This window comes from Athene cunicularia, assembly GCF_003259725.1.
Source record: "Athene cunicularia isolate RWA chromosome 10 unlocalized genomic scaffold, athCun1 chr10_part1, whole genome shotgun sequence".
Lineage (NCBI taxonomy): Eukaryota > Metazoa > Chordata > Aves > Strigiformes > Strigidae > Athene > Athene cunicularia.
Genome location: NW_020799112.1, coordinates 11,523,018 through 11,535,877, shown reverse-complemented (window position 1 = coordinate 11,535,877; position 12,860 = coordinate 11,523,018). Strand labels below are relative to the sequence as shown.

Genomic DNA, 12,860 nt, shown 5'->3' with positions numbered 1-12,860 from the left:
AATAATGCTGTAAAAATTAGAAATTTAAAAAACAAGATTTGCGAAAAGGAAGATGGAGTGTTTATTCAAGCAGGGTATTGTAGATCACAGTTCAGAATAATGACAATTGAAATGTTTAAATTCAAATTACTGAATTTAGTGACTTTCTAAAGATCTGTTTATTTTTTTTAGTCTCAAAGTTTTAGAGATTAGTAGGAATATTTTGGCAAGATTATTAATACAAAATGTTATTACTAACTTTTTCTCTTTTGTGTAATAACTGACTATTTTATAATGTGCATGTTTATGCTTATATTTTGAAGGTGCAACAGTTCATGGATTTGTAGACATGTTTAGTTTGTCGTTGCTTTGTAATAATCCAAATTAACTGGTAAATTTATTGTATTTCTGAGCTTGTGAATTCATATGAATATCTTCAGATTTTTTGTATTTGAACTTTCAGTATTTTAGAAGTCTGAATAATTCTCTTGGAACTGTCTTTATATGATGTATAAGAGTTTAACACCATACTCTACAACAAATGGATGTTTTAAAATTGTATGCTTAATAGACTTTAAAAACTAACATAATTAACTTTTTTTTTTAAACCTCAGTAATTCTTGGCATACATCAGTGTGTATTTTTATAATGTGCTATTTCTACAAATGTAGTTAATGCTAATGTTGTTTTGTGTGTGTTCCTCATCTTCTTTCCTCCAGCCTGGCTTGCCTGCTCAGAACTTCTCGATGTCGGTTACAGTTCCAGTGTCCAATCCCAACACTTTAACCTACAGTAACCCAGGGAGTTCTCTCGTATCCCCATCACTGGCAGCCAGTTCATCGTTAACAGACACAACCATGCTCTCCCCACCCCAGACCACCCTGCATCGCAACGTATCACCTGGGGCCCCTCAGAGACCACCGAGTACTGGCAATGCAGGTAAGATTTCAGTACAGTTGTGCTTTCCTTTTATGCCCTCTTCTTAAAAAAAAAATAATTTTGTTATTAATACTCTCCCCCTGCCCCCCAAGTAACAAGTTCTTGATGGTATCAGTGCATTTTTTTTTAAAACGGCCAAAGTTTTGAAGTACAAAATGATACAACAGTGTAATGAGAGCAAGTAGTTTGATGCTCTGGCTTATTTCTGTTAGGTGGAATGCTGGGGACAACTGACCTCACAGTGCCAAATGGAGCTGGTACCAGTCCAGTTGGTAAGTGCGCTATCATGTCTTTGTTGAAAAATAGTATTATGGTTTTAGTTTCACACCAACTTGAAAGCACATTTTATTTTGATTCTTTTTCAAAAGTTGTTGTGGAAGAACAAAGGTTGTAACTTTATTAGTTGTCTTGTAATTGTCAAGTCCTGTAAATTCTTATCAGACGTTTAACACTTTTACTGCCATGCCCTTTCTACTTCAGTAATATTTGCATTTTGTATTTTAGTGATTTTCAATAGTACTGTGCTGCTCTTGCTTTTGTGTTTCTTTACAGGTGTAATTACAGTACTCTAAAGAGATCCTGTGTTTGCCAAATGTTTTCCTTTGCATGAAATTCACTGTGCTTACTAAACCATTACACTAAAAACAACTCAGCTGTGTTCTAGTTTTATTCACAAGACCAGGATGTTTGATACTGTTTGTGGTGCCAATCAAAATGAAGAAAATACAGACTGTATTGTTTGTATTGCCGTGTGTATCTTGCTAATTATTTTCTAGTGGTTATGCAAAGAAAGCAGTAAATCTTGGAAGCTGATATCTAGGTTCTCTCTTAATTTTGGAAGATGATCAGAATTTATTTCAAAAACAAATTTGAGATCAAATTCACGGTATTTTTTTGTCTTCAGTAAAAAGGTATGATAGCACTTTTTAATTTAAATAATATTTTGACTCCCCTAAACAAAACTTAGTACTCTGATACAGGGCAGGCAGCCACTGAAATTTATCATGCCACAGAAAGACAGTTCTCCCACTTCCTTCAGGTCCCTTCCATTCCTTGAGATGTCTTGGTGAGCAAAGGTCAGTTTTGGGAATACACATAACTCTTTCTTGGTATGTGTTCATAGCAAGGAATTAGAGGAGCCACTGTTGACCTTTCAGTATTTGCCCCCTGGCTACTTAGTGTGGCAACTGGGAAGAAGTTCTTTGAAGGTAAAGTCAAGCAATTGAATTTATGAATAAAAAATGCTGGAACTACAAGGCTGAAAGTACAGGATTGACTTTCCACTCTTCATCCATTCTTTGGCTATGTGCAGCAAAGATATGAAATATTCAAGTGTGGTTTCCATCAGGTAAGCAAGATTTTAAATGGAGGAGACTTCCTGAGTTGAAAAAAGATGACTATTTTTAGAAACTGTGGAGGTCAGATGTTGATTTCCATAGTATTTCTTAAGTCAGGCTAAATAAATTTATTATCAGGCCATTTCAGGCCTCTTTTCCAAAATCAGGCTTTAGTAACAGCAGCTTCAGATTTAAGACTACTTCTTTCAATCAGCAAATAAAAAGGTTGTTTACAGCACTTGCTATAGAATATTGAACTGTGGAAATACCCACTTACAGCAGCTTGGTGAACATATTTAATGCAGTAAAATGTTTTCCTTCTTGCATTTATTAATAGTTTATGTGAAAAGTCAAAATGCATCACTTATCTCTTACTTTCCAGAACATCGCACCCAAAATGTTATATACCCACTCATTTCTAGAAAGATTTTTTTTTTGTACAAGTAAAGCGTTGTGGCTCTACAAGAACAGTGGAACATCTATAAGAAATACATCTAGTGAAACTTAAATACCTAGTTAACACCAGAATGTTAAACCACAAAATATCCTAAGTTATCAAAGCTCCACTTTCTACTAGGATATGTATATGTCATGGCTTCTTTTAAGTACTGTCAGGTGCACAGTAACCTTTTAAATTGCAACTAAAATCAAGAAACCATACATAACCAGATAGAGTAAATCTGCTAACCTGTCAATTTGAGCTTGACCGCTGCCTTTGAAGAGTATATGTCTAGTTAATTATGTTTGCTGACAACAATGGATTTAGTTTCTTACTATATTTATTATAGAAGTCACTTCAAAAAATATTTTTTTTTCCTTTTGGCTTTCAATATTTTTCTTTTAAGCTTCTCGGGAATGGAGAATTTTCCTATAGATATAGTTGTGAAAGGTCTTGTTTCAAATTTGCATCTCACAATTTATAGAAGAGATGTCAAAGATACAGATGGAGTACAGGCATACCCATATTCCCAGATATTCTCCTACAGACACAGGAAAAACCCTGGGTTTACTCGACATTATGAAATTTTGATCAATTGAGATTTTGTTGTTATTTTATTTGAAGAGAAGTACTTACACAACTTTATCTCTGATTAAAAAGCATGTGAAGGTTATCTTGCATAGTTGGGACCCAGTTCTAACAAAGATGTTGCATAAAATAGCTCATATTTAGTTCACTAGTCTTTTTCTCAAGTCCTGTATAACTTGATTGGAATGGATATGATTTGCTTTAGCAGTCAATCTGCCGACTTAACAGTTTTTCTGTGGAAAATAACTGAGTAAAAATATCTGCGTGTTGTAGCAAAGATTGGTAAGTGTTTTTTTGTCTAGAACAGAAAATTTTGTGATCATTTTATAATACTGAGAGCTTGCTTCACATGCAGCTGTCATAACTCTGAAAAAGCATTTTTTTACTTTGCAAATTACTTTACTTTTTAAAATTTTACCCACCACTTAAAAAACATTTCCTGAAAATTTTTGCTTGGCAAGTATATCAGTGTTGGAAGGGAAGAAGTGTCCGGCATTATAACAGTGTTTGCTTTTGAGATATTTTATTTTTTCTGTTAATTAGATAAATGGTTTGGACCTAGGATTTGCATGATACTGCTGTTCCTGGTCAGTGTTAAACCCTGTTCAGTTTGTGATGGACATCTAATATGCTTCAAGAATCTTGTGTCACCAGGTGTACAACTTGCTATTTGTTGTCAACATCATCATGGCTTGAACACATACTGCATGTCTATTTTACTCCTTTTAAAAGCTGTGGATTCTAATTAGGCAAAGTCTAGCCTCACTTGTTTGGAGTACCCAAATGTGGGGGGGAGTTTCTCTGACTTTGAACTGGAAGGACTTGATGAATGGATCACCTTCAAATTTGTCATGAGGAGATCTGCTTCACTGTGTTCTGGTAGATTAAGTATTAAACTTTGAATCATTCAGAGGTGGCCAATGAAGTGCCACTTCCAGTGAAGTTATCCCATCCTTGAGGACTCTGAGAATCAGAAAATCTCAAAAGAAATACCAGTGTTATCCAGTCTCTACTTTTCTTCCATGCCTATGCATTGAACCATGAACCATGAAAAGGATATGGGCTGATTTCATTGATAAGGTTGCATGAAAAAGATAAACCCTGGACCAAGATGAATTCCCTAAATTCTTCAAGGCCTAGGTGATTTTGAAGGAGTTGTTGAAAGTGGAGGCTCTTTATGATCTTGCAAGGACACAATATTACCTGTTTATACAATTATTTATCAGTAAAGTAGCCTTTCTGGTCAGTAATGCAGATTATGGACCTAGTTAATCTGGGAAATTATCTTTCCTCTTACCCATTCTCCTGATGATAACATTGTAAGAAAGATCTAGTCTTCTTGAGTACTGAATTTCTCCTCTTTGTTCCAGAGCTCTAATTGTTCTCTAATGTCCTTGCTAATCTTCAGATTCTAAGAATGTAAAGTAACTTTAGGAATATTAAATTTCATTAGATTCGATCTGAAGGATATACCTTCTTGAAAAACTGTCTTTTGAGCTATTGTGTCTCTATTAAGAGCCACTCTAGATCATGTGTGAGTTTTTTGTTTTTTTTTAATCCTGGCCTCAGGAAGGATTATACAGAGGTGCCACTGACACTTTGCATGCACCTGTAGACTACTTCTAATTGCCAGCAAGGGATCAAGACAGACAACTGTGAAAGGCCAAACCAGTAAATGGTTCCCTTTGTCTCGAGGGATTGGCTGATTGGGAGAGCTTCTTCTGCATGTCTGAAAATAAAAGAATCTTTCTTCACAAGTCTGAGTTAAATGGCTAATATGCTGCAGTTTTATTAAGAGTACACCAGGAGGCTTCAATAACAAAACACCTTTCTATTCACATTTTATTAAATGAGAGACGCCTCAGCGAGAAGTGTTTAACTAACTTTGGAACAACATACCTCTTGCTGGCATTTTGTTTGAAACTGTATTGATGCTATCAGCCTCTTCCTTAAGAAAACAGACTTACTTCTCTCCACCCCCACTTCATACTCACCAACCCGTGTTGTCATCAGCTAAGAAGCTCGGCACTGTTGTTGCAGATGACCACCTTGGTAAAGCAGCTGTAAACATTGAGCATATTCCTCCTTAAGGTTATGTGTTACTGGTGGTATTCCTATCTGTTATACTTCCTCTTCAGCATGACAGGTAGTATCTGTCACAAGTAACCTTTCACTAGGCAGAGCTCCTCACTTCCTAGCTTGTGTTGAAAGGGGTTTGACTTAAAAGCGTATGTTCAGCTGATGCAAAATGCAGTGGACAAAGGTTCTTGCTCTGTAATGTCAATAGTGTTGGCATAATGTTTGTCTTTGCTCTGATCTTTAAGGTTACGTGGGTAGATACAACAGTCAGTGTTTCACCATTCTCCAAGGAAGAAATTAAAGGATTCCTGAAGAACACTGAGAGCAGCCTATTTACTCTTAACAGCTTCCAAGCTCTCCTCAAGGAAAGGGGGTACTGGAAGTGGGCTGCAGACCAGCTGTTTCACAGGGTGCAAGCTGAACCCTTTTTCCTTTGCTAGACTTTGTCATCACATAACGGAGTCTGACCCATCCATCATCCTCTGTTTAGATCAGCTCACAAGAAATGACTGGCTGAAATCAGCATGAAAAAACATGCTTGTAGAAGAAAGCATTGGAGGTGGTGGTTTTTGTTTTCTTTATATTTTTTTTAAAAAAAGTAGCAATCTCTCCGTGGAAACCACCCATCTACATGTGGTCAGTTCAGCCCCTGAACTACCCTTAGATTTTAGTTGAAATTTCATATATTGTTATATGTGTTCATTATCTTACTATAACCAGAATTGCCTTGTACCTCTTAGTAAATCAGATATTAGACTTTGTCACATGTATAGCAAATTATTAATCTCCCAGCTGGATTAAAGTATTGCTGTGTATCTGTTTGTGTGAAGTCTCAACATTTATATAACATCACCTTGCCCAGGATACAGCATCACACATCCTCAGATGTTCTAATATATCACTTCTGTCATCTCTTCTTTAGATAGGCTTTGTATAGATACACAGAAATCGACAACTTCAGAAAGAAGTCTGATTTCATTAGCTGTAAGATGTTTAGCTGACAAAAAGACCTATGAGGCCTCCAATTGCCACTGCTGCTCTTTCCCACAAAGTTGAATAACATCTAGATACAAAAGCAGTAATGCCTTTGTTTTACTTTTGCTGCTGCTGTATTCTGAATAACCCCGGTCTTGAAGAAAGCCCATTTAAATGAAAATTGTCTCTCCTTTTATGTAGCTTTAGGGGAAAAAAAAAAAGTATCCAGCAGCCTGGGAAATGAGTTTTTTTATTTTGTAACATGAGTAAGCATTCCCTTAACACTTAGTCATGTGTATTTGTTTTTGCTGTGTTTTAATATCTGAAGTACTGTCTCAGAAGTATAAGTCTTACATGTTAGTCATGTCTCAGAGTCTTATATTACTGTCAAAGGTTTTTTTAATTTTAATCATAGTATTATCTGAAATACTGATTTGTAAAGATCAGTGGACATATATTTCAGGTTCCTTGAGATCTTATACTAAATTCTTTCCAAAACTAGCAGAGAACTTGAACTTTTTGAGCTGATGGTAGAATCAGCAATGACTTCTATGCAAAGCTGAAAATGGTATGAACGGCATATGCTGTTTTGTTTTGGGTTTTTTGTTTAATTTCCATAAAAAAAAAAAAAAAAAAATAAATTGAGCAACTAATGCACATAGAAATGCTGTTATTGTGTTTAGTCGCAATGACTTCCACTCCCCAACCCACCCAGGGTCCTACATGTAAATGTTCTTCTTCAAGAGATTTTTCTCTGGTCTTCTAGATGCATAGTGAATTGATGGCTTATTGCAAACTGAATTTTCAGTCTAGTTCTAATTAAGTGACATATGTTGGGTTGTATGATGTCATTTGAGGCATAAATATTTGTTTACAGCTGTTCTTATTTTTGCTTAATCTTATATTGCTTAGCTGCTTGCCCACAATTATTTTGCAAAACTGTATAACTGTTCAGTTTTTCCAAAGGTGAACCACAAAAAAAGATTAATGGCATCACTGACTATAACGTATTCCTTGAGTAGTAATAAGTACATGCGGTACTTTCCAGCCACGTGTGTTCATTGTTTCAGCTGATGTGATTTGTATAGTGAAATATGAGTCTGGCTCATGTAATTGAATGCTACGTCTTGGGCTGCAGGACAGTAAATGAGATTAAGCTGTATTACGTTTCTGAAGGCAGAACATACAGTTGTTAACATGGGTGGGTTTTAACATTTAGCTTTAAAAAAGAAGTTACTTCAAAAGTAAACATTTTCTGACTAAACAGGTAGTAGGCTAATGGTACATTGGCGATGTTTGTTATCATAACATCTAATTAGATTATGATTCATATAATTGAGAGTTTATCATCTTGGCATTGGTGTCTGTTTTCCAAAGAAGTGTTTCAAATGCGCTTTCATAGTCTGTTTTAAAATTAGAGTTAAATAAAACTCTTCCCGTGGAAGTAAACCCAGTAGTCTTATTTTGCACTTATGTAGGATTTTATATTCTGTTTCTATTTTTTGGTTTGATAGTGTATTTAAACATAAAGTAATTGTCTTTGGGGAAGATCTGTAGTAGGTGGGGTAGATACCATTTCTGTATTATACAAAATAGTAAGTAGAATTTATGGGGTTATTAAAGCTCAGTTTGGCAAACTGCCGTATAGTTGCATCATCCTGTAATCATTATCTTTTTCTGGCTCCTGACCTTACTCTAAGAAATACCATGCTTTTAGTTATCCTTTCACTCTTAACTTGTAATTTGATTTCTTATTCGATTATTAACAGGAAAAAAAGCTTTAAATTTCATATTAAAAATGAATATTCTGCAGTCTTATTGCAGCCCCAGCATATGAGTCTTCAAATAATCAATATAGATGCTCCAGTGTTTGCTAGCTGTTCAATGTTTGTTTTTTATAACAAAGGGCTTCTACTGGATTAATACCAGTAGTATTGCACACTTAGAACATTTTTGCTTCTCCTGTTCTTAATACATCTTCTTCTAAACACTCATTTTAAGAAATGTTCAGCCTTTTGTCAGAACAAATGCTTTGACTCTGCCCTGCTGCTGAATGATATTGCACAGAGAAGGCAATGGCAAGGAGTTTGTTGTTTTTGACAGCACCACTAAAAGCATGAAATGTTTCTGAAGGATTGGCAGGGCCTTGTAATAAGGGCTGCAGGAAATGACTGTATTGGGTGTGGAAGAAAGACACTGTCCAGATTTAACACACGAGCTACCGAAATACTTGAAAACAGAGGACAGGAAATGGTATCATAGGATAGACTAAAACGCTATACAGAACTCCATTGTTTATACAAAGTGTTATTGTTCTGAAGTTTAAATTCAACTCGGAACCGCAGCTTTGGCATGTAAAAGGTAACGCTGACAACCTAGTGAGTAATAAAATGCTATTTTATTATTAGATTAAAGCCTAGATTTTACTTTTTTGTAACAGTGACTTCTTTAAATGTTCTGACATTTTTGCTGAAAATAGAAGCTACTGTAACACTTTTTTTTGATAGAATTTTGTGAAAAATATGCTAGTTTGTAATAATTTTTCCTACCTCACATCAGTTTCCAGATCCACTTGATTTTTACTCTGTCCATTGTGGAAGATATCTCTTGCAATCTGATGCTGTCTAGGCTGTCTATTCCTAACGTTTACACTTATTTATAATTGATAGGTATTAATGCATACCTGTATTTAACAAAATCATTGATTCCATGAAAACTGTCTCACAGTTTTCAGGTAGCACAGAACTTAATTTCTCTTTTCTGGCTGGTTGGTTTTTCTGTCTGACCTAGCTGTGGCTAGTTTTCTCCTAGCAGTCAAGAATATATTTAGCTCCAGTATGTATTCTCAGCTCCAGCCCAACTTGTCAGCCACTTTTAACTAAATTTTATCACTAACCTAGAAGCATCCCAATAAATTCTGCTGTTGTCTGCTGAGGAATGTAGATGCTTTAATCATGAAATGAGTTTTTGCTGTGGTTTATAATACAGAAGGAAGAATGCTGACATAAAAAGCTGTTCTTCTTTCTGCTGCCTGTATTCCTTCTTTCTCCCATAGCTTCTGAGTTAAATGGTAGAATTCTTAAAAAATGTATTCCCATACCTCCTATACAAATTATTCAGGAAAGTACTAAATTAGAATAACTCCTCCTTGCTCTGTTAACCTTGAAAAACTCAAGGGACATATCACATCATCCATGTGTGGTCAGGCTTTTGGCACAGTAGGAAATCCACAAAGTAAATCCAGAATTTAAAACCCTGGTTTTAAAGTTGTGATTTTACTTCTCATCCATATGTGAACAAGAATACTGTGGTTGCAAATTCCAGGAAGTTCTACCTACTTACACTTTTTTTCTTTAAAAATATTTAGCAATAACTTTGTTTCCAAATGACCTTTATAAGACTCAATAGAATATCTTTAGATCAGCACAAGAGCTTTGTTAAAATTCTTATGTTAATCTTTGCTTCTTCTGTTTGTAAATTGATAAAGCAATATGTAAGGTTTCATTTATGGTGGACTGTTTTCCAAAGAAGTGTTTCAAAAGTGCTTTCATAGCACATGTTCCCCCATCATGTAACAATGTAGTAGTAATGGCGGGGGCTCTCTCATTAGCATCCTGGTGAATCACACCTAGATTCCCAACATACATGAGCTGAGTATCTTAGCAGTGTCAGTGACCTTCCTGAAGTGTTGTGCTGTTACTGATACATGTTATTGTTCTTCATTCTTGCTAAGCTTTTTAAAGGTATTAAAATTTTTGTTAAAGAAGGTAGAATGTGACACTGACAACTTTCTTATTTTAATTGCTTTTAGATTAATATGTACTTAATGTAATAAAATTGGATTGGGCATAGGAGCCTATTCAAATTAGAATAATAATACAAAATTCATGCCAGTATGGCGCTACAGGCTATTAGAAGAGAATTTCCCACACAGTGATCTTTGTGTAATAGACTTTTCCCTGAATTGTGACTGTAAAGGCTGCTTTCAGAACTGCAATGTTAGTATAAACATAATCTTACTATGAATTGTATTTATTTATACGCACACATACACAAGTTCTGTAGTGTGAACTATAGGGTTCCCTGTTGCAAAATTTCCCTTGCGTAACAACTCTTTTTTTCATTTGCAGCTGAATAAGGTGTGTGTATTTTGGGAATTGTTGCTTATAAATATGATAAAATCATTAGAATGAGGTTTCACATTTTTTTTTTTTCTGAGATGTATATATTTTGGTTAACATGATAGGTAGATTTGTCAGTATGTGAAAATAGAATACTGGGCGCTGTTTTACTGGCTTGTTTTTTTTCTGTTCTGAGTGTAAGCTAAGGCCTGTATCTTGAGTGTATTCAGCTTTTGAGGATTTCAGTGCTGAAGAGAGGACCTGTAGGCTTTGGCTTGTCTAATTCTACTTAGAACAAGTATCATGAGTAAAATAAAGACCTGTGTAAAATAAATCAATGGGCTTAAATGTGATGTGTAAATCTGTGTCCAGAGCTTGGAATGAAGTTTAAGGGGAAGGATTGTTGTTGCTAAACAGAATAACGAGACAGTAAATATTTTTGAGACTGAAATTAATTTTATTAGACAGTAGATACTGGAGTCCTGCAGAACTTGAAGATACTTGGAGAATATATTTTTCCAGTAGAGACTTGTGAGCTGATTTTTTTTTTTCAATTCTCACAGGTAACAATTCAGTGTAGTTCATGTTCTATGGGGGTGGGGATGAAGTGGAGTTGTGCAAAAGCACACACTTTTTCGCAAGCTCAGCTTGGAGGAACTTCAAAGGACAAAATAAAAAACCCCAGATGTTGTTAGAAATAATTCTTTGGCAATATGCTCTTCTCAGCGTTTAAGCTGCCACAGTGTGCCCTTGAGGTGATACTACCTTTACATATTGATCTTCTGGTGAAAGTGGTTTTTGTTTGTTCGATTATTCAATACTGCACTTCTTGTGAGAAGTTCATTATTGCAAGTTTTTCAAAAGAAATATTTTGTAATCTGCCCATGTGAACCAAAGTTTTTGTATTGCTACTTCTGTTCAGCCTTACAGTACATTTGGTTTTCCTCTTTCAGGAAATGGGTTTGTGAATTCTCGAGCTTCACCAAGTCTACTTGGAACTACTGGTGGTGGGAATGGCTTAGGCAAAGTCATGCCTACAAAGTCTCCACCTCCACCTGGAGGAGGTAATCTTGGAATGAACAATCGCAAACCTGACCTCCGTGTTGTCATCCCACCCTCCAGCAAGGGTATGATGCCACCACTGGTAAGTTAAAACATTTGTTCTGTGGCTGGCTTTGTAAAAATTGAGTGTTCTGGCAACATACCCAGGGAGAAACTATCTCCTCAGTAATAGAAGGGTGTTTGAAATTTCACTAATGAAAGTTTAAGTTATAAGTTGTTACTCTGGGAGAAGTTAAATTTGTAAGGATTTTTTTTTTTTTTTTTTAAAAGTGTAAAATAGCAGTCTGACCTAAATCCAGGTAAAGTGCAATCCTGGAGACAGATTGGGATTTTGTTGTTTTGATTTGACATCTCACTGACTTGGTACGGAAATCTTTGTTTCTTTGAAGGATGTGGGTTTTAAAAAGGGTTATGCATTATTCTGTGGAGGAATGGCTGATCTTACTGGTGATGTGAACTGTGTTAACATGCCCTAAAGCACGCTCTGTACCTATTTTTCCTGGGTCGTAATGGTTGTGGGATGTAAAACGTAGCTTCAGTGGTAATGATGGTCTGAGAGAAACCCTTGTTTAATGTGGTGTGCTGGAATGCAACCTTGTGTGTCCTATGGTGGATGTCATGTCTTCAGTGAAGACATAAAAGAGTAATAAGGATCAGGCTCAGTCCCTATTTGTGTACTTTTCAATACTACTGTGCAGTAATGTTTGTTCAGCCTAGATTTGGAATAGCATACAAGTTTCGTGTCAGGCATGAGGCAACCACAGCATTAGGACCAGAACAGGTCTTTCAGGAAGAGTTACTCTGGTTTTCCTTTAATTTGGTTGGCCAGATCCTTTGGTCTTAGTCTTTCAATGTTATGTAGAAATTTTAAACATCTATACATACATTTTCTGTTTTCTGTATATGAAAGAATGAACCATAACCAAGAGGAGCAGGATATAAACAATGCAAGTACTCTGTGTATAATTCTTTAAAGGTGCCACAAGCACTTGTATTTGTTGCTGGTATTCATGATGAATAATAAAAAATTAGTCCAAGTAACAAAAGCTATAATCATCCTCAGAGTAATGATTCTTGAAGTTTTGGGTTTTTCTAGGGGTACTGAAGTGTAGAAGACACAGGAAATAACTGGCTGATTATTAAAGTGAAAATCATGCTTTTGAATTAATTAGAAAGAAATACAAGAGGAGGATCTTGTTAGTGCAGTTGTTCTAGTGTTAGCAGTGAACAGTACCTATTTACTGTTGTGTGGTTAAGAACAACATAATATTCAATTTAGGTTTTGTCTGTCTTTTTGAGGAAATTGGAAAGAGACTTCAGAGTAGAGATGCTGGGATGATA

At 35.6% G+C, this 12,860-nt stretch overlaps 1 protein-coding gene across 7 annotated transcripts in view; it reads left to right on the top strand.

Moving 5' to 3' along the window:
• The window catches only part of MEF2A (myocyte enhancer factor 2A), an 83,015-nt gene that overhangs the window by 56,078 nt on the left and 14,077 nt on the right, over positions 1–12,860 (top strand). For all 7 annotated transcript variants that reach the window (XM_026855746.1, XM_026855747.1, XM_026855749.1 and 4 more), the window contains 3 exons: positions 699–918; positions 1,131–1,190; positions 11,411–11,601. In XM_026855746.1, the coding sequence (XP_026711547.1) occupies positions 699–918; positions 1,131–1,190; positions 11,411–11,601 (471 nt within the window). The remainder of the gene's footprint in view (positions 1–698; positions 919–1,130; positions 1,191–11,410; positions 11,602–12,860) is intronic.